Source organism: Chenopodium quinoa, unplaced genomic scaffold (assembly GCF_001683475.1).
Source record: "Chenopodium quinoa cultivar QQ74 unplaced genomic scaffold, ASM168347v1, whole genome shotgun sequence".
In the NCBI taxonomy this organism is placed as follows: Eukaryota; Viridiplantae; Streptophyta; class Magnoliopsida; order Caryophyllales; family Amaranthaceae; genus Chenopodium; species Chenopodium quinoa.
In genome coordinates, this window is record NW_018743850.1 from 4,439,678 (window position 1) to 4,463,000 (window position 23,323).

At 36.7% G+C, this 23,323-nt stretch overlaps 1 protein-coding gene and 1 pseudogene across 1 annotated transcript; both read right to left on the reverse strand.

Annotated features, from left to right (window-relative positions):
• Window positions 1-291: 291 nt before the first annotated feature.
• Window positions 292-1,840, reverse strand: LOC110685635 (annotated as a pseudogene).
• An 8,987-nt stretch (window positions 1,841-10,827) lies between these two features.
• Window positions 10,828-14,416, reverse strand: LOC110686021 (scopoletin glucosyltransferase-like). Its single transcript, XM_021862591.1, has one exon. It carries the CDS (start codon window positions 12,417-12,419, stop codon window positions 10,950-10,952), a length of 1,470 nt encoding a protein of 489 aa, XP_021718283.1. The 5' UTR covers window positions 12,420-14,416; the 3' UTR covers window positions 10,828-10,949.
• Window positions 14,417-23,323: the final 8,907 nt, after the last annotated feature.

Sequence of the window (23,323 nt, forward strand, 5' to 3'; positions counted from 1 at the left end):
CGGATGATCTCTAGAAACAAACCATGCAATCAATAAACAGGCCCCTATTCAATCAATACACAATTACAAAATTAACTCATATGGATTTTTACAGACCGAGGGGCGATTAATAGCGGTCCACAAACCGCTATAAAAAGCATTTTTGACCGTTGTAAATACATTATTTATGTAATGAAAAAAAAATTAAGGGGCCAATAATTTTGATAGCAATTTTCAATGTGTATTTCTAAAAATATATTATTCCATTTTAATAATATTTTCTTATTATTTTGAAAATCATGTAGTGACAAATATGCATATAGAATTGTGTCTAACTAAATGAAACGTAGGAAGTATATACTCTCAACTCAACACCCTAACTAGGTTCTAGCCATAAGAGCAAAATTCTTGAATTAAGGCATTCATATCACAATATGATGATCCACCAACTTCAACGGCCTTCCTTGCTAATTCTTTCAACTTCTTTTCCCTGTTTTTTTATCTCCAAAGCCTCTTCACCCACCATAATTCTTCTTATAGCTTCCATTACATTTTTAGGTTTTATGTTCTCACTACGCACTCTATTCCAGTTCCTAGCTCCGATAGCAACCCCGGTCCTCAAAACCTGAGTTACCAACTTTTCACTATAAAATTTTTCGCCGCCCACAGGCCATGTACCAAAGGAACCCCAAATGATAAGCCCTCCATCCAATGTCGAATTCCACCCACAATGAGTCACGAATGCTCGTATAGCTTCGTGGTCTAAAATTAGCATTTGAGGAGCCCATCCCCTTATAATTAACCCTTTTTCTTTCATCCTTTTCTCAAATTCATGTGGTAACCAATCAGTAATGTTGACCTCCTCACCGTCAATAATGTTTCTCCTCACCACCCATATGAAATCTTGCTCGGAAGCTTCTAGTCCCATCGCGATCTCTTGGAGTTCCAAGGATGAGACTTTGACTACACTACCAAAGCACACGTAAACAACCGACTTAGGCTTCTTCGAATCAAGCCACTTTAAGCACTCATGCTCATTAATTGAGGAATCCTTCCCCCTTTGGAACTTAGCTTCTTTTTCGCGGTTACATAGTGAAACAGGACTTATATGCCATGCCATCCTACCCATAACCTTTGTATAATAATCAACATACTCAGGCTCAAGCTCATAAAATCTATTCATAATGATTCCGTAGCTTCTCTCTTTGGCCTCCATAGCAGAACAAAATATTTTCATCCACTCTTCTAAGGCCTCATGTTTTCCTTTCCCTTTCATAGCATCAATAACAAGTTGAGATCTTGTAAGCCTTATTTCATGAGGAATTTCAGGCACAACAAATTCCTCATCATCAGATGAGACTAATTTCTGAGGCTCGTACTTCATCATCACGTGCCCCACACATTGCGCAAAGTAGCTAGTTCCATGAAATACTAACCTTGGTACGTTAAACTTGGCTGCAACAACACTAGCAAAAGGATAGAACATATCCGCAACTAGGCAATTAGGCTTGTATTTCTCCATGATTTGCTCAAGTGATTCTTGTAGCAATTCGGTGGCCTTTAAAAAATTGATAGTCATTTCATCAGAATTTAATTGGTCTAAATTCTCAATTCCCTCTGGAATTCCACCTTCCTTGGATGGAAATGGTACGTTTTCAACATCGATTGGAAAACCGACATATTTGTTGGCCGTCGATTGAAGTGAATTAATAATAATTGGTGCATTGAGAGGGGTTGTGATAATGGTAGTTTTGACATGGTTGGTCGTAAAAAACTTCGCAACGTCTATGGCTGGGATCATATGAACAGGAGCCATAAACGGAAAGAGGACTACGTGAAGCCTTTGTAGTTTGGCATACATTGTATTATTAATCAAGAGAACTTTAATAAGCTAAGATTTTATTTTTGGGTGTTACTATGTGTGTATAAAATATTTTTGTATAATCTTAAGCCGCTTGCTTAAGTACAATTATTTTGAAATGGAAAAAAAATTCAATCTAGTGCATTTAGAGGTGTCAAATCGGGTACCTAAATGGAGTTTGGGTTGGCCCACGACGGGTCGGGATGTTTTGGTCGGGTAATGATGGTTAATTTTAACCTAACAAACCAAATCAAATCGAGTTGAGCTTAATCAAATTTGGGTTAAAGTTGAGTTCAAGCATGGTCGGATACAAATCGAACTTGGGTCAAGTCAAATTCGGGTCGAGTCATATATACCGAGTTCAAGCATGGTCGGATACAAATCGAACTTGGGTCAAGTAATTCAGTTCGAGTCATACCGAGTTCAGATGAACTCGCGTCTGGATTTTATCGGGTTTATTTTGGTCAAAATGGATTTATATGACTTTGGATTGGGTTATTTCACATTCGATTAGATTTGGGTTCAAATCAATTCAGTTCCGATTAGAATTTGAATCTGGTTACTTCGATTGTTAGCTCATTCTCAGTTAGAATTACTTTAGTTTTGGTTTTGGGTCTGTTAAGGGATAAAATCGGTCGTTGGACAATCACCCTAAACCAAACACTTATTCTACCTAAACCAATCTAAGATAAGTCTAGGGTAAGTAGAGGATCGTATCCACAGGGAATGAGTAAAGAACACGAGAGTATGAAACAGTTGTAAGCTAGTCCGGTCACAAGTTGGGGTTTGATTAGTTAACTTCTATGGAGATGAACGCTAAGGGAAACGGGATTCAACACCAACCAAACCAAATAATCAATAACAAGGATAAATCATGAACATACATGGGTGCTAAAATAGGAACTTCACACTGTCTACTTTCAAAGTCACAACATAAGTATTCCCTAGATCAAACACTAACATGATAAAGAGTAAGTCTCAATGATAAGAAGTGGGTTTCTAGCTCGAGTTTGTCCCTCGATCGTTTCGAGCTAGCATGAAGCACAAATACTTGGGATTTCTCACCGAAATTACCACACTAAGGCATCCTATTCATTGAAATCAAGCATCCATAGTCATGAAAATAGCATAAATTCAATTCACTACTAGAAACAGGCCGATTTCCGACAGACCATTTCCGACGGACATGTTTTCCGTCTGAAATTTACGACGGATTTTTATTCCGTCGGAAATTTACGACGGATTTCCTACGGAATAAAAATCCGTTGAAATTTATGGGCCTTCCGACGGATTATTTCGTCGGAACCATAATGTTTCGACGGAAATAAAATCCGTCGGAGATTTCCGACGGAATATTCCGTCGAAACAATTATTTTCCGGCGGAAAATAAATCTGTCGGAAATTTCCGACGGAATATTCCGTCGGAATATAATAAAATAATAAAAAAAAACTAACCCTAAAAACCCTTAAAAAACCCGGTTCTCCTCCCCCCCCCCTTTTATTTCCCATTTCTCTCTCCTCTCCTCATCTGCCCGCCTCCATCTCTTCTCCTCTCTATCTCTCTTCTCATTTCGCTTCTCCTTCCTCCTGCTCCTTTTCTCTTCTCTCTTTTCATTCCTTTTCTTTTCCTCCTCCTCCTTTTCTCTTCTCTCTCCGCATCCCTCACCGGCCATAGCACCGGCCTATCACCGAGCATAGAAACACGTATTTTCTTTCTCCTCTCCTCTCTCAAGCCTATCACCGGCCATAGCAACACCGAGTAACCACCGTCGCGAGGTACTGCACCAGTCTCAAGGTTTTTTTTTTTTAGATCTTGTAATTTAGGTATGGAATTGTAATATTAGTTTATAAAATTTATGATAAAATTGTATATTAATTTATTTCTTTAAATTTTCGTTTGTTAGTTATCGTTTTTGTTAATTTTTTTTATTAAAATTCATATTAATATGTAAATCTGGTTTTTTTTTTTTGTGGTAAAACTTTATTATGTTGTATTAATTTTCGTATTTTTGGGGTTAATTTTTCGTTTTTTGGGGTTCATTTCGGTTTTTACTGAATTTTTGGAATGGTGGTGGTGTGTGGTGGTGTCGGTGGTGGTGGGGTAGGGTGGGCTGTTGTGGTGGGGTGGTGTCGGTGGGCTATTGTGGTGGTGTCTGGTTTCGTATTGGGGTGGGAATGTGGTGGGTCTGGGTGGGTAGGGGGGAAGGGGGTGGGCTGGTGGGTAGGGGGGCAGGGGATGGGCTGCTGATGTCGGTTTAAGGGTGGTGGCAGGGGGGTGGGCTGGTGGGTAGAGGGGCAGGGGGTGGGTTGGTGGCGTCGGTTTAAGGGTGATGGGTTAAGGGGGTGGGTTCAGGTAAGGTGGGTGGGTGGGTTTAGGCTAGGGCTGGTGGTGGGGGTGGTGGGTGGGGCTGGTAGGGGTATGGGTGGGTAGGGGGCAGGGGGTGGGCTGGTGGTAGGGGTGGTGGCTGGATAGGGTGGTTGGGGTGGTGCTAGGTTTTTTTTTATGCTATTTCCGACGGAATTCCCGTCGGAAGTTTCCGGCGGATTTGTATTCCGTCGGAAATTTCCGACGGACTTTCCGGTAACCGGAATTCCTCTTCCGACGACGAAATTCCGTCAGAACAATGTTTTCCGACGGAATTCCGACGGTCGGAAAAGGCCGTTTTTCCAACAAAAGTTTTCCGACAACACGTACCGACGGAAATTCTGTCAGAAATGGCCTTTTTCGACAGATTTCAGGGTGTTTCCGACGGAATTTTGCTGTCGAAAATGGCCTGTTTTCTAGTATTGATTGCACAAGAAATGACTCACCACTAAACCCCATCTTTCAATGTGAGTAAGAGAATGAACACATAAGCATGAAGTGGCCACCAAAATACGCATGCAATAATCAAATCAAGCACAAAGAGACATCAACCCAAAGTAAAACATGAAGGAATCCAAGTCAATCAACCATGGCTTGGTTGGGTTTTCACCCAACCCCTAATGAAGGAACTACTCACTAAACATGGTGGAAATCATTGTAATAATTAAATCAAGGATGGATTGAACATGCAAGAACAATTAACAAAGATTAAACAAGAACTAAAATTAATCAAGGATGAAAAACAGAGAATTAATTGACAAGAGAGAAGAAAGAAATTACTAAAATTGATGCTTCAAAGTTGAGAACATTTGTTGAAAATGGTAAAACAAACTTCCATTAATTCTTGTACAATGATTGAATTTTTGGAAATCTAAACTAAGGAGAGGATGACTATGCATTAACTAAGAGAATAAGCTTAAGGGAGTTAGGAGAGAAGAAGATTTCCCCTACAAATGAAGCTAAAGGGGTATTATATAACCCCCAAGTAAAAGGACGGAGAAAACAAGAATCGGCCCGTTTACAAGTCGGCACGGACGTGCTGAAGGTTGCACGGACGTGTAGACCTGTTAAAATGAGAACAGTAGCTACTGTCTGACCTTTCACAAACGTGCATCACTTGTCACAAACGTGCAAGTCTTTTCACGGACGTGCAGCTTTTTCTGGCAAAACAGCTTTGTTTCGGAAGGTCATAACTTCTTCATTACTCATTGGAATGAGGCACGTGACCAGTCGTTGGAAAGCTCTTGAGATTAAATTTAATCTCCAATTTGAGTCACTTCAAAATATTCAGTAGAAAAAAATTTATGGTCATTTGAAGTTGATATTAATGCAAAAATCTTTCCAAAACCCTTCAAAATACTCTTATTTCACTCTTGGACACTTTTCCTTGCTTCTTTCATTCTTCCATAGCTCCCTTATTTCCTCTTCTTGTCTCCAACTTCTTTTCTTTTTTGTCCAAAAGCTTCAAAGTGCCATATTTATACCTAAATATGCAACAAAACACTAGCAACTCCGTGAAGCATATGATACACAAAAAAATGCATAAAAATAGAGTAATTAGTGAACTAAGGCATTGATTTCTCACAATTCTAAGGCTCAAAATCACTCTTAAATCATAAAAAATTACAAGCTATCAGGGTCGAATAATTTGAATTCGGGTTAATCTCAGTTCAAGTCGTTTTAGCTATATTAGAATACTTGTCATGTCATTTTTGTTATTGGAGATTTTCATTCATATATAGTCCATATCATTTTTTGGGTTTCATTTAAGTTTTGTATTGGCTTATCATAATTGATATAAGATTGAAAACTCAAGTTATTAAATAAAATGATTATTTATCGCCTTGATCAGGTGATTATCACATCATTGTAAAATGTCTTTTTCCTTACCGCTTTGGTTTATCATTGCTTTGCGGCTATTAATCATCGTCAATTCATTGGCAACTCGATTATTAACAGTATCAAGGTTGTTTATTATATATTAGCATCTAACTCGTGATGAGAATACAAGATTTTGAAATTTAGTAATGTTTGAATTTTGTTATTGTTAATGAAGTTATGCCTGCCCCTCCATTTCGTAATAATCACAACACATTTATTTTACGTTGGTTTCATAATAATTCTAACATCTTATTTAATAAGGACACATTACTACGGAGTATTTTATTATTTCTCCCCATTAACCCTACCAACACAAGTATTTTATTATTTCTTACTCATATTAACAATTAATTATATTTACACTAACTATACTTTATATTATAAAATACTCCCTTTGGACCATACCTTGTAATTTTCCTACAACTCTATGCAATGCATAAACCCTAAACCAATAACATAATATTAGATTAGTGACAATCTGATGAAATGGACACACCATCATATTACACTCACTATTATCCATCAAATAAATTACAACTAAAATAAGCTATAATAAGCCCTAATAAGTTAATGTCCGTTCAGATAGGGGTTTGTTCAACTCACCTTATTTTCTCTTATTTCAAGCCTATTAGTTCTAAAAATATCATATAATTTTAGATAAGTTCAGATAAATTCAAATTAGTTCAAATAAATTTAAATAATTAAGTTCAGATAATTTCAAATACATTCAGATAAGTTCTAGATACTTTTTGAAATATTCATATTAGTTCAGATAATTTATAATCAGTTTAGATGAATTCAATAATTTCAAATAAATTCAGATAAGTTCAGATAAATTGATATAAGTTCGGATATTCAGATAATTTCTGATATATTAAGATAACTTCAGATAACTTCAAATAAAAGTTCAGATTGATATGAGTTCAGATAAATTCATATATGTTAATATAAATTCAGATAAATTCAAATATTTTGAAATAAATTAAGATTAGTTCAATTAAATTGAAATAAATTTTGATAAATTCAAATTCATCAAAATCAGGTAAATATAATACACATAATCACATTAATATATCGTATATACATATTTATGTCATAAATTTTAAATTTTATACATTTTAGGAAGTATATTATATGGTATAATGATAATTTTGGATTGTTTGATTGTAGAAAACAAAATCATGGACTAATGTACATGTAAGGCTGCTGGTTGAATTTTGGGTCATCCATGAGCTTTTAATTTGCCAATGTTGTAGAATATTTAGATGTGGGAAATCATGGGCTCATGGATATGATTGTAGTTTATCAGCTTAGTTAGATAAATGCAGAGGATAAGTAAATGTGATAGAGCGTATGTCTCACTTTTCCTAATTATAATTTAAAATGGTTGGAGAGGATGGTCATGGAAAATTTTGGGTTAAGTTAATTATAATGGGTCGGGTTTAAATGCACCATGAGTAGTTTTAGGTTGGGTTTAGTTGGGTCAAAGGATGTTTCAAGTCGGGTAATATAGGGGTCAGGTTTATATAGATCGGGTAAAAATATATATTTTTCGGGTCAAAATAGTTTCGGGTAAATCTCATTTCGGGTCAGATCGAATTCGGATATTGAATTATCGGGTCTTATTAGTTATGGATTAACTATGAGTCGATTCCAAGTTGAGTTTGGACTATAATTACTAGGTGAAGTCGGTTTTGAGTTAACTTCGTGATGACTCCGGATCGAATACGGATAAAAGTTTCTCAGATTTAACCAATTTGAAAACAGTTCGATTTCAGGCAAACCTTTCAGATTTGGTGAGTTTTTGATACCCCTCAGTGCATTATTATAGGCCATTCCTCACGTCACTATTTGTCTGTTCGTTATTAATTGTATAATTATTGAACATATGTTCATTTAATGGTCGCTTTGTCTAGTGAAAAATCATTGGATGGTTGTCTTGTTGATGGTTAAGTTTGAATTTGTGTCATTATTATCATATACGATATATATATTTTCTCTGTTATGTTTTAGCTGAAAAGTTTAGGATTTGTTCTTTTCAACTTGTTTCAAATACTTATTATTTATTTCTTAAAAAATACAGAATAGATCAGATCAGACCAAAAACATTCAAATAAGGTCAGGTTATGACTTTTAATTATCATTTAGTTATTGCTAAATATCATTAATTGCATATTAAAAAATTATGAAATTATATATCTGAAAAGTTCGTAATGAGACGAATCTAACAAGATCTATTTTGATAGTATTTTTCTTTATAGATTAGTATTAAAATGCGGTCAAAGTTTAGTCAAATTATTAAATCATATCAGACTAGATCAGATAATAAAAATTCAAATCAAACCATATCATATCTTAACAAAATCAGACCAGATCTCCTGATTTCAAATGAAGAGAACAAGTTTTTAGAATTTTAACACTATTTACAAATTTTATTTTGACTATCTAGTATCTGTAAATTATATGTATAATAAAACATTGTCATAAGGATTTTTGTTAAAATTGTACCAAAAAGAAATGTGTCAACGGATTAAAACTACGGAAGTGAAGAAATGTTTTTAACTACTTTGTATGTTGTTTAAATTAGAACTTTGAGCATAAATTATTAGATATGTGGTGAATCATAAAGATATGTAGAAAAATCGGGCAAAGATGAATATAACAAGATTCCATTTGAATCATTGTTATTAAAATCCCGATTTAAATCATAGAATCTTACGATTTTACGATTCATGTATGTCATACAATTCGATTCACGATTCTACCCGATTTTACATAACTAGCGAAATCTTTACAAGTTTAAAACATGCCTATATAATTATTTATAAATATATATTGTCAATTATTGGTTGCTTAATGGGCAAACAACTATTTTTTATCAGTAATTAGGTTTCAAACTCATAATTTAAATATATTTAATTAAATTTAGATATGACGTCTTGATTATGCATGTCGGTAGAATCTTAAGATTCGATTCTGATAGCCCATTGAATCCCGATTTTAATAACTTTGATTTAAATACATTTGGAATGTTAATTTTATATTAACCTTATTTTTGTTAAGATAATAATCTCCTCGAATCATAATTTTGATTATATTTATAATTACTACTAAAAATTATGATTGATTGTAGAAAAGAAAATTATAAAAGAGAAGAAGAAGAAGATGTCGGCTATGAGAAAACTGCAAGATGGTTGTTTGAAGGATTTAATTTGGAAGAGTAAAAATTTAGCTTTGCCTACGGGTGACAGATAATATTTATAAGGTGATTAATTTTGCGTAATTAGCATACATGTAATGGGGAGTATCGAAAGAGAAGCTCGATCTACACAATTTTTTTTTATATATAGGTTAAGCTACGAGGGGTGGGAGTGAGGATTGAACCCATATCACATCGAAGGGAGATGAAGGAACTAATCGTCCATCCACTTCTTGATCTTCAGTTCGATCTACACAAGCATGTACTCCCTCAGTTTTAAAATATTTGTTTCATTTCTCTATGCGTGGAGTTTTAGGATAAATTGAAGAATATAATAAAATATGGAGGTGGTGGGTAGGTGGAAGAACAAAAAAATTGTAAAATGCAAAAGTAGTTGAAAGAATTGGAGAAGAGAGAATATGAAATTATTAAAATATGATTTATGATCGGTCCACTAGTTGAGAGAAATAAATTAAATATTGTAAAAGCTTTTCAAATAAGTAAATGTAGCAAATATATAAAATCAGCCGAAAATAAAAAGTGAAGCAAGTATTTAAAAACAGAGAAAATATATATTTTGTGAGAAGTGTCGTGGCAGTTACAAGATGTAAGGGAAAATGTGGTAAGCTAGCAAGTGAAAAAGAAGAGCAACAAAGGGATCTCAAGTAGTTAGAAAATAAAGCTTTAGTACTCGTAGTGACGGATAAAGTGACGAGTTACAAATTATTCGGGTCTACTTAGTGACCCAATTCTAGTAAATAGTGAAACTACTAAATTGCCCTTTGTGGCTCTCTAGAGACCAGTACTCAATCCCAAGAAACCTTAAACATGGTCCATGGTCCATGGTCATTTACCTCCCTATACATATCAATATATCATAAAAAATAACAGTAATTATTCTAATTACCCTCTAACAGTGCTAGCCTGCCCTTTCATCACCTTCAAAAAATTGGATTTTCAAAAAGCTTCTAAAATTGGACACTATACTAAAAATTAAAAAAAGAAATAAAAAAAAATAACATGCACCCTCCATCACTATTCATATAATACATTTTATAATAACGTGTTAATAATGTAAAAGTAATACATTTTCATTGTATCACTATTCATATACTAACTTAGACCATAATTTTTAATAACGTGTTAAAATAAATTTTATCATAAAATACTTTATTAATATATTGTATCAATTTTTTTATTGCTAATGTTTAATTATGCATATTTAAAATAATATTAATACGTTGACAGTATCAATTAATCTAGGACGTAGTACATATATATTATCCTAAGGATATACCAACACCAACACAGTTTCTAATTGGATATTGTGTTTTTTTTTCCCCCTTTCATGACCGAAGCTAAACTCTTACCACTAGGCTTAGGTTCTCTTATGGGATTATGTTAGTTGCTTATAACTTAGCTTATATTTTAGATTATATGAAATGGAAGTAAACATAAATTAAGCTTATATGCTTACGTCACTCTACATGTGAGTGTATTTGTTTGCTCATATTTGAATGCATACTCCAAATTTAGTTATAATTGAAAAAGAAACGGTGACAACTTTACCGGATATAATAAATAATAATATATACAATCCAAAGGAAGTACTTATCAAGGAGATCACACTTACATTAGAAGTACTTATCAAAGATAAATTTGATTCATGCGATTATACGAGCATTATACGAGCTCAATTCTTGTATTAAGGAATTCAAATCACAATACGATGATCCGCCAACTTCAACAGCCTTCCTTGCTAATTCTTTCATCTTTTTTGCCCTGCTTCGTATCTCCAAAGCCTCTTCACCCACCATAACTTTTGTTATAGCTTTCTTTACATCTTCCGATTTTACGTTCTCCGCTATTCTACTCCATTTTTTAGCTCCGACACCAACCCCGGTCTTCAAAACTTGAGTCACCAACTTTTCATTATAAAACTGCTCGGCAAACACTGGCCAAGTTACCATAGGAACCCCACATGATATACCTTCTAATGTCGAGTTCCACCCACAATGCGTCACGAATGCTCCTATAGCTTCGTGGTCCAAAATTAGCATTTGAGGCGCCCATCCCCTTATAATTAGTCCTTTTCCTTCCATCCTTTTCTCAAATTCATGTGGTAGCCACTCTTCATTTTTCTCAACCTCGTCATTGTCGCTCCTCCTCACTGCCCATATAAAATCTTGTTTAGAAGCTTCTAGGCCCCTCGCAATCTCTTGGAGTTGCAAAGTTGAGACTTCAGCTATGCTACCAAAGCAAACATAAACAACCGACTTAGGCTTCTTCGAATCGAGCCACTTCAAGCACTCATGCTCACCAATTGAGGAATCCTTCCCCCTTTGAAACTTTGCTTCTTTTTCGCGGTTGCAGAGTGAAACAGGACCAATGTGCCATGCCCTCTTTCCCATAACCTTTGTATAGTAATCAACATAATCTGGCTCGAGCTCAAGAAAGCTATTCACAATGATGCCATAGCTCCTTTCCTCGGCCTCCATAGCACGACCATATATTTTCATCCACTCTTCCATGCCTAGCTCTTTAACAGCAGCTACTAGCTGAGTTCTTGTAAGTCTTATTTCATGAGGAAGTTCAGGGACAACAAATTCCTCATCGTCACACGAGACAGATTTTTGAGGCTCGTACTTCATCAACGCGTGCTCCACACAAAATGCAAAGTAGCTACTTCCATGAAATACTAACCTTGGCACATTAAATTTGGCTGCAACATCGGTAGCAAAAGGATACATCAAATCCGCGACTAGGCAACTAGGCTTGTATTTCTCCATCACTTGCTCAAGTGATTTTTGCAGCAACTGGGTCGCCTTGAAAAATTTGATAGATAATTCATTACATGATATTTGGTCACAATTTTCTATTCCCTCCGGAATACCACCTTCTTTGGATGGGAATGGTACGATTTCAACATCTATCATTGGAAGACTACTGGGATTATTGTAGGTCGTCGATTGAAGTGCTTTAGTAAAAATTGGTGCGTTGAGAGGGGTTGTGAGGATGGTAGTTTTGACATTGTTGGTTGCAAAAAGCTTCGCGATGTCTAAGGTTGGGATCATATGGCCAGCAGCTAAAAGCGGAAAGAGGACTACCTGAAGGCTTTGTGGTTTGTCACCCATTGTTTATCAATTTGGAAGGAAATTTATTATAAGCTAAAATTTGAATTTTTGGTGTTAATATATGTTTGAGGGATACATGAATAAGCTTAGTATAAGTTGCTTGCTTTTATACTCTGTTTAAGTGGAAGAAATCCCATTCATTAGATGTGACATGCACATGGTGGAGTCAACACTGTAGTTTTGGAGCGTCTGAGATGATCCGACTAAATGTACAACTGTACTCCCTTTTATATTCAAATAAATACATTACTTACTACTCCCTATATTCCTATTTTTTTGCCCCATTTAACTTTTTAAGGTCTTTGAGATGCGTCTTAAAGCGTATATATATCGTCTTTAATTCTATAAGCATAAAATTAGGAAAAATTGAAATTATTAATCCCACCTTTGGCTCATCTACTCAAAACAATCCCATCTTTGCGTATTCTAGAAATAATCCCACCTTTATACCCCATATTCTCAAATGAGCCTTTTACCTGTTAGTGAAATTGGTAATCGATTTAGAAGGTATTTTGCCACGTGTTGTCTTCTTATTTTTATTTTTTTATTTTTAAAAAATAAAGGGAAAAAAAAAACCTTCTTCTTCTTTCCTCTGTCGGAGCCACCCCTCCTTCGTCGGATCAGTTGCCTACCGGAACAACCAGACCAGCGGGCCAGCCTGACCCAACCACAGCCGCCCTCCTTGATTCCCTCCTACCCAATTCACCACCACCACATCCATCCACCCTCACACCGGAAAAAAAAATAAATCCACCTTCCTAAACCCCAACTTGCAACACTTCCCTTCCGGAATCAACTCCCCTTCCCCGTCACTCCCCACCTGAACCATTCACCCAAACCAACAACAACAAAAGCGTAACCAACTAGCCACCGAACTGCCACTGCCGCAAACTAACACCTCCAGCAGTGCCGCTTCCGCTGCTCCTAACACTAACAACCGATCACTAATCCCAACAGCAGCCACGTCAAAATTTTGGTTCACCAATTTAGCAATTGCAGCCCCAATTCAGCCCAATTTCAGATTAATTGAAGCCCCACAAGTCAGCCCCAATTCTGCGAATGAAGGAGTGGGGGAGGTGGGAGGTTTGATGAGAGCTTCAAAGGAGGAGGAGAAAGAGAAAGAGGATTTTGAGTGGTAAGAATGAATAAATTGGTGGGGAGGTGAATGTTGGCTGGCTGCGCTGTTGTTATTGTTGGTTTGGGTGAATAGCGAGGCAAATGTTGCGGTTGTCGGGGTTGTGCGGCGGTTGGGGGTAAGTGTTTGGTGGTGGCTGAGCTCGTAGGTGGTGCGCGTTCGTAAGAGAAGGTAGTGCAGGGGAGTTGGAGTTTTGTGTTGAGGTTGAGTATGGGGGTTGCAAAAGGTGGGGATTAGCTGTGAGTTGTGGTTGTTGTTGATGTGGACGGTGGAGCAGGGACAAGTGGTTGTGTGGTGGTGTTTGCGTGGTAGTTGGTGTGTGGTGGTGGTGCTGTCGAATTAAGATTTTGGGTGGTGGTGTGGAGGTGGTTGACAGGTATGGAGGGGGTAAGGTGAGAGAAGAGGGATTAAAGGAAAAAAAAAACTAAAAATAGAAAAAATCTAACTTGTTTTACAGGTTAAAGGTAAAATGGCTCATTTTGAGAATATGGGGGTATAAGGTGGGTTTATTTCTAAAATACGCAAAGGTTGATTGTTTTGAGAAGATGAGCCAAATGTGAGATTATTAGTTTTAATTTTTCTTAAAAAAAAAATAAAAAACTTTATATTAATAGAATATACAATTAGACGAATTTAACAAGATTTCACATGACTATATCATCTTTTATAGATTAATGTGAATTTATATATAGGAAATTTAGTTAATTACTACCTCAAAAACAGAGGTTTTGTGAATTACTACCCCTAAAAAAAATTTGTTAATTACTACCCCTAATTCACCTAAATAGGACCGATTACTACCCAATTGCACTTTCCGGTGACTTAACTCACCTTATGACGTCATTACTCCGATTTAACCACAGTTCACCCTTTTCGCGCCCGCGGCTACCTGCAAACAAAGCCACAAAAACCCGCGCCCGCAGATGACTAGGGAGAGCCCTCTCTAAGGGCGCAGCCAGCCTCTACAGGTTCAAAAGATGAGCTCCAATTCACCCTGTCCCACGGGCTGGACACCCGCGCCCGCAGCTCCCTGCGAACAAAGCCAAGAATAGTCGCGCCCGCGGATGACTGGGGAGAGCCCTCTCCAAGGGCGCGGCCAGCCTACTACAGGTTCAAAAGATGAGCGCCAATTCATCCTGTCCGCTCCCGCGGCCTTGACACCTGCACCCGCGGCTTGTACACCCCCGCCTACGGCTCCCTAATTAACAGTTATCAATACACTACTAAGAAGGGCTAAAATGTGTCATAAATGACACTTATTAATACACATAACAAAAGCTTGACTATAATTACCAAGACCAACATAAATAGTCAAAACAGAACATAACTTGGCAAAGTAGGCATGCATGCCATAATTGTACTACAAAATAGGACTTAATTGCCTAAATGTTGAAATCTTACACCAAACACACTAAATAAAAGTTGTACTTTGAACCTAAACAAACAACTACTCTCTCATTTCATCAGTTGGACTACTAGGTTGTTGTGACTGCCCTGCTGCTGTAACAGTTGATGCTTGGGATGAGTTCTCTCCAACCTTAGCTTGTGTTGCCTGCTTGTTGTTACCCTGCACAATCCACCACCAAATTAAGAAAGAAAACTTTGTAAGGGAGGCCAAAAACACCAAAAGAGAAATATAAGTACCTTGTTTTTAGACCTCTCTCCCTTCCCTGCAGCCCTCATTGCTCTGCTATGCACCACCCATGGGTCATCAGAGAATGGTTTCCCACCCTTATTCTTGGGTTCAGATCAGGTGTCAAGGGTTGGGTTCTTGCATTTCTTGATGTTATGTCCGTACTACTTGCAATTGGAACACTTGTATGGCTTTCCACCCATTCTTTCAGCCTTCTCTGCAAGGCCAGCATCCTCTCCAACTTCCTTCTTCCTTTTCTTCTTTGATGCCCTGCCTGGCATGACCTTAGATGGGGGTGAAAGTGGCTTAGGGAAAGAGTTCTTTTCCCATTGCTTAGCCCTGGCATAGGCATCAATGCAGGGGAATAGGCAGCTAGGTACTTGTCCCTTGAATAAGCTGCATCCACATAATCCTCTAGATCCCCTCTCATGTACAAAATACAAGCATATGCATGGTGGCATGGTACCCCTATCAACTGCCAAGAATAGCAACTGCATTTCCATGCATCCAAATCAACTAGATGCCTATCTCCATTGTTCTCAACCTCAAACAACTCTTCTGTACTCCTAGTCAGTATGTTGTACTTCCTAACTCTCTCAGCCCAATCGAATTGTTTCTTAACATAAGGCATGAACCTCCCTTGCATTTTTTGAGCTCCCTCCCTTTTCTGACAATTTCTTTGCATAACATATCTTCTCATCCATTCCATGTGTGTTAAAATTGGTTTGTCTCTTGCTTGTTTTAACACACTGTTAAAGCTCTCACACATGTTATTCACAAGCATTTTTTATTTAGGGGTAGAAGAAAATGCATGCCTACTCCAGCAATGGGAGGGGATAGCAAACATGTACTCAGGTCATATGCTTTCTCAGACATGGTGTTCAATGTTTTCATATGCTCATTGAATTCTAACTGCACAATCACAATAAACCAAACAACCAAAGTTAAGCTAATTACAACAACAAACACTGGCTTTAAGCATACATTTAGGAAAATGAGGTGCATACCACAGTTGTAACCTTTGCTGCTTTCCACAACAGCTCCTTGTAAGCCAAACCATTCCACTTCAACTTGAAGTTTAACCATATGTGTCTCCAATAGAATCTGATTCCATCCTTGGGTACAAGATTTTGGAAAGCTTCTAACAGTCCCTACAAAACATTTCACACAGTTAGTTATATGTCCCATTCCCAAAACTTAATCAAAATGAATCAAAGCACAGTCACTAGAGAGAGCAAACTCACTTTTTGTCTATCTGACATGAAATTTCATCTATGTCCATCCATTGTTCCCAATGCTTAAGCTAACAGGTCCAAGAACCATGACCAAGTGTTAGTTTTTTCAATTTCAACAACACCCCAAGATAGGGGGATAAATGTTGTTATTCCCATCACTTGCCACTGCCACAAGACAGATCCCTAGATATGGATCTGTTAGATGGCAACCATCTAACCCAATAAGAGGCTTACACCCTACCTTGAAGCCATCCATCACTGGCTTGAGTGATATAAACATCCTCTGGAAAATAGGAGGGGGTCTCTCTATGTTCTCACACATGCAAAAGCACTGCTACCCTCATTGTACTTCTTCACAACATATGCATAATCCCACACCCTTTTGTATTGCTCTGACCTATCTCCATACAACATCATCTTTGCTCTTGCTCTTGCTCTTGCAAATCACATCTTGTAATAACCACAATAAACACATGTATCTCTCAAAACCCTTTGACCAAAACCTTTGGTCAAGTGCCAATCTGGATCAGACCTCCAATCTTCCAAGTACTTCTCTGCCAAGTACTCTGAGGTCACTTTTCTGTTCCTTTTGGCAGCCCTACATGTGTGCTTCAACTTCATTGCCCTAATGAACATTGTTTCTTCTAGATTCAGTTTTCTTACAATAACCCTGAACTTGCACAAAGGCTGAAGACAAGAACAATTTCTCTTAGACCTTTTTGGGTCCCATGGGCAAGAACATCTATCTTTGCAATAAGAAGTCACCTTCTTCTTCCCATTGTGCAGCAAGTAGTAGTCATATTTGTTCTCTATTGCATTTTATCTCAGTGCTTTTCTAAACACATTCACTGAAGGAAACCTTAAACTAGGTGTGAGCTAAATTGGTTGTTCAAATTCAACTTCTGGGTTGAATGTTTGTGTCATGTCAGGCTCCTCATCTGACCCATCTATACTTCCTGGCTCTTCAGAATCATAATCAATTTCCTCACCTAAGTTTGACTGTTCTGCCAAGTCAACTTCTAGCCTAGCTTGAGACCTAGTGACTCTACTAGGGACTTCCTTCACTTCTCTAGTAGGTAAAGTAACTCCTCTAATGCTGCTCACTACAGTGTGTAGAATATTTGCCCCAAAACCAACAGCAAAAAAATCTTCTTCCTCATTGTCATCAAAATTATAGTCATCTAAATATGGAAGGACATCAAGTTCATAGTTAAACTCATCTCCATCCTCAATTGTCTCTCAATTCATCTCCATCCTCAAACTGTTATCTCAATTCATCTCCATCCTTACACTGTTCTCTCAATTCATCTCCATCCTCAAACAAATCTTCTGCCTCCTCTAACTCATCCCCATCCTTACCACTTTCATTATCTTCTTCCCCACCCAGCCAAACTCTCTTACCTATTGACCTAGGTTCTGGAATAGAGTTAGCTACCTCCTTCCCCTTTCTGGATACTTTTTTCTTACTCCCTGTCTTCTATATAGCCACATCCTCTTTCTTCTTACTCCCTTTATTCTCTGCAGCCACAACATCATTCTTTGTCTTCAAGTTGTCTATGTACCTCCTAAACTCACTCTCACTAATGACCTAAGCTTCTTGGCTAGATCTAACTGCATATGTTTTGTAGGAGATGCAATTGGTGTTTTTTGGGATGTTTTTCTCCTCACAGGTAGTTTAGATCTTGTGAACTGGTGGGATTGAGAAGAGGTAGGCTTTACATAAGGGATTGGGTGAGGGTTTGAAGAAGTGGTACCCTTTTCTATTTTAACTGTTAGTAGTGGAGGGTGTTTTGGGAAAGGGTTTTTCTAAGGTGAGGGTATCTTTTGAGCTGGTTTTTCAATGCAAACATCATTTTTTGTGCTTTTTCCATTCATCACACTCAACACAACATACAAAGTAATTACATCTGATTTCCCAACACCTTTCAACAGATTATCAATGTCCCACTGGTCAAGCAACACCTTTCTCCTAGTGTTCAAACTCTTACCAAATTTTTTGTACCAAATTTTGTACTCCACAATTTTGACTTTGAACCTATCTACTACAAGCCTATTTAAAGACCCAATGCTCATGGTTCTTGTAGACACCTGAGCCTCTTACAACATTACACCCCCACTCCAAAACACCACACTCCTACTGGTCTTAAAATCCCCCCCCCCCATAAAACATTCGAATACCAATATAGGGTGGAATTTTTTTTCTGAACAACCCTGTAAAATTTTAAAAGCATTCACCAAGTTACAAGAAGGAATCCATTTCAACTTTTCTATTCTATTGCATCAAACAAGTAATTTCACAGTACCACCATAAACAACAACTACCTCAATTATACAATTGAAAATCAATTCAAACCTAGGTTTAAGCACGCATTCCAATTACTCATCAATTCCAATTATGCAAAACAATTTAAATAGTGTTGAGCACATAAAGACAATAACTTTACTTACTTGGAACCAGTTATTACAGGGGCCTTTCTCGTTTCTCCTCCAATGGCAATTCCTTTATTCTTCCCCATTTTTGGCTCAATAGACGACAAATGTTGTTTACAGGCAAGTAACTTTGTTAATTAGGGCAAATTTTAAGCATGCAATTGCATTACTGCGAACACAAACATGAATTATGGGTTTTAGATGGGTTTTGTTAGGGAAGAACCGAAGAAGAAGAGTACAAGAGAGAGAGAGAGAGATGAGGGAATTTACTTTTTTTTGGGTTAGTTAGGTTAATTAGATTAGAGTTATTCGCGGCTTTGTTTGCAAGGAGCCACTGGCGCGGGTGTTCAGGCTGCCGGCGCGGACAGGGTGAATTGGAGCTCATCTTTTGAACCTATAGAAGGCTGGCCGCGCCCTTGGAGAGGGCTCTCCCCAGTCATTCGCGGGCGCGGCACACAAGGCCGCGGGCGCGGATTTTCGTGGCTTTGTTTGCAGGTAGCCGCTGGCAGGGGTGTCCAGGCCGCGGGCGCGGAAAGGGTGAACTGTGGTTAAATCGAAGTAATGACGTCATAAGGTGAGTTAAGTCATCGGAAAGTGCAATTGGGTAGTAATTGGTCCTATTTAGGTGAATTAGATGTAGTAATTAAAAACTTTTTTTTTAGGGGTAGTAATTCACAAAGCCTCTGTTTTTGAGGTAGTAATTAACAAAATTTCCTTATATATATTATTACCTCCATTACACGTTCTTTGCCATTTTGGAGGTTTGTACGAACTTTAATACAAAACTTGTTTGTGGGTGTAAAATGGAGAGAGAAAAATATGGATGCAGGTGATGAAGGGAAAGATAGAAAGAAATGACAACCTAAAAAATAAAAGAAAACATTTGTTGCATATAATGTGTAGTGTCTATTTCTAGCAAAACTTACAATTAATATGATGTAGTACTTCCTCTGTATTTTACTAATTGCTCCATTTTTCTTTTGTGGCCGTATTTTATTAATTACTCCATTTACTATTTTTGAAAACTTTTAATAATATCTTACTATTTTCTTCCCCACTCGTGGTCCCCTTATATCATATTATTTTTTCTCCTCCCCACTTATACCCACTTTTGTTTTTCTAGGTTTTTTAAATCTTCAATCAACCTCACTTCCATCATAAAATAATACTACCTCCGTGTCTTATTATGTGTCACAAAATAAAGTTTTATGTCTACTATTCCTCTTAAACTCCATATCTAAAGTCAAGCTATTACCTCGGCTTGTGTGCAAAGTTTGACTGTGTCAGTTATTTTAAGACAAATGGAGTATTATTAATATAACAAGTGAATTATTTGCTCGGTATAGAAAATTATAAATAAAGGAGATCTATGTTATCAACAAGACATATAAAAGTCATTTATCTAATAGCAATTATGTAAAAAATCAACAAAATATCTTATTTAATATAGCATTTTTATAAATAAATCAATATATATAAAACATAATTTTATAAAAAGTTATTAATTTATATACACAAAAATATCAATAGATAATAATAATAATTAGGGGTGGGACTTTTCAAACCGAACCGTGAAACCGCCCGTTACCGAACCGAACCATCACGGACCGATCCGTTTATAAATCGATAAATACAAACCGAAAACCGAACTGAACCGTTCAATATCAAACCGAAACCGAATTGAACCGCTCAATGTCAACCCGTTACGGACCGTAAACCAATAACAAACCAAACTGCGCAAATCCGAACCGAAACGAAACCGAACCGAATGGTTTATGAACCCGTTAATGACCCGAACCGTTTATAAACCGAAACCGTTTAAACCGAAAAAAAAAACCGTTTAAACCGAACCATTTGTAACCCGCTAACCGTTTAAACCGACCCATTTATGAACCGAAACCGTTTAAACCGCACGTATAAACCGAACCGTTATAATCCGCTAACCATCTAAACTGAACTGCCATAACCCGTTAAACCGTTAAAATCGAACTGTTTTCGAATCACAACCTGTTTAAACTGATCCGATTACAAACTGCTTAATTCAAATTGAATTATTTACAACCTAAATGGCTAAATAGTAAATACAATTAATGTTAATAAATGTAGATCTAATCAAACGGCTTAGGTTTATACAAAGGTTTATATCACCTAGATCTAGGCCAACGACAATATTAATATCGTTTTAGATTACTTATTTATTTTAATTACAAGATATATCATTTGTATAATTGTATCATTTTCATTCCAGTAATAATGCTAGTCCACCCAAATTATCTTCATTGTTCCTTGATATTCATGATCATCCAATAACACTCAAAGCCTCAAAGGTAACATAAGATTGGAGATGTATGAGATTGCGTTACACAAGTGGCATAAGCATTAGAATATTACTGTACTAGTCAATAAGGCGTACAATCATTCACATTATCACTTTATAAAACTTTCTTATACAAGTATTTTGTAAAGGGGAGGACTAAAATGTTTATAAAACACATTTTTTTAGCTTTTCTTAAATTAAACCAGATATTAAGTAAAAGAATTTTAATAAATACGGAGGCATCCCAAATCTGTAGCCACAATTATTTCATAACAATACCACAAATCCAGCAGATAAATAGCATTAAAATTAGAGTAATATCAACAAGCAATTAAAAAAAGTCACCATTTTCATTGATTAAAATTCACAATACATATACCAATACATAATGAAACTACTATCACTACTACCCAGATTAGATTTCAGATTTATCAACTGAAATATCATCAAGTTTAGGGTTGCAAAAAATGATACATGATAAGATGAAGGGAGGAGTGAGAATGTGAGTGATTTGGGAGCAGAATCTTGAAGCAGAATCTTGAAGCAGCAGCACAACACCCAAGAGCAGAGGAAATAGCAGCAACAAGCAGGAACCAGCACACGCAATAACAGATCAACAACTTATCAGAAGCAAGGAATAATATAAGCAGAAGGGACTCAGCAGGAACTTATTTTTGTTTTTCAAAATTGCTCTCAGATTTACGTTTATCGTATCATCACTGAGTAATGGCTGTTTTAACTTAAAACTTGAAAAATGCTGCCAGCAAGTACATATACATTGAAGTCTCAACATAAATGACAAGGGCAATGATGATTCAAGAAAAATTAAAACAGCAAGCATAAGAAACAGTAGCAACAAAACAGCAGCAAGCATAAGAAACAGCAGCAACAAAATAGCAGCAGCAACAACTCAGCAGAGACAACAACCAAAAGGCAAAAGCACTACCAGCAGGCAGCAGCTCATAACAAGTTCAAGCAACTTCAAAATTATAGCTTCTGTTTTTTAAAATTGCTCTCAGATTTACATCACTAAGCAATGGTTGTTTTAATAAAAACTTGAGAAATGCTGCCAGCAAGTATCAAAATAAATGACAAGGGCAACGATTTTAAAAGTCTTGAAAAATGCTGCCAGCAAGTCTGAAAATAAATGACAAGGGCAACGATTTTTCAAGATAAAATAAACCACAATGAGACACAAATACCAGTTATGCAGATGAAGCACTTTCGGCTTCAATCTCTTTACCAATAAGGAGGACGTCTTCCTCAACATCCGCTTGATAACCACGGCACCAATTTTGGGTGGTAACCAATGCCTCAACATTCTTTGGCAAAAGTTTACCCCTATATTTTTTCAAAATACGACCACCCAAACTAAAACAAGATTCAGAGGCCACCGATGTAATAGGAATGGCCAAAACATCCCTTGCCATATTAGCTAAAATAGGAAGAGAAGAAGCTTGAGATTCCCAATACTTGAGAACGTCAAAATGTTCCCCTTGAATTAATCGCGAACGAGGTCCATTCAAATATGCCTCAAGATCAGCCAGAGGGCATCTAGTTGAATCATCACATTCGTCATCAACCTCACGCAATTGAAACATATTTTTTATTATAAAAGTTAAATTATGACATTACAAATAAAAATAGAAGACTACCATTAATATTGAGTATATTGTATAACATAAATACCGTGAACATATTTTGAGATCTCAACGTGCGATTAGAATTTTCAGATTGAGCTGTGTTTGAAGAGGCAGGATTTCTGCAGCTTGTATTAGATGCAGTAGAATAAAATTTATAAAGGTCATAAAAAGCTTCCTTAATCATCATAATCTTTTCGTCGCATGCCTCATCATTATACAACGAGTTCAACATATGTCTCACTCGAAACAACTTATAACGAGGATCAAGAGCAATAGCAACTGAAAGTATCAAACTATAATCCTCCCAATAACTCTCAAACTTCTCAAGCATAACTGCTGCCATGGGTGCAAGTTTAGGGTCTTTAAAGGCTTGAGTAATAGCGTACTCAATTTTTAAAACACTAACAAAATACAAATTAGAAGTGGGATATTCGGTACCAGAAAATAACACAGTTATATCTTTAAATGGCTGAAGGAAATCACCAATTTTTTGAATGGTATCCCATTAATC

What these genes read in the sequence shown, in the direction of transcription:
- LOC110686021 (XM_021862591.1), bottom strand. Translation starts at nt 12,419, where the DNA reads ATGGGTGACAAACCACAAAGCCTTCAGGTAGTCCTCTTTCCGCTTTTA.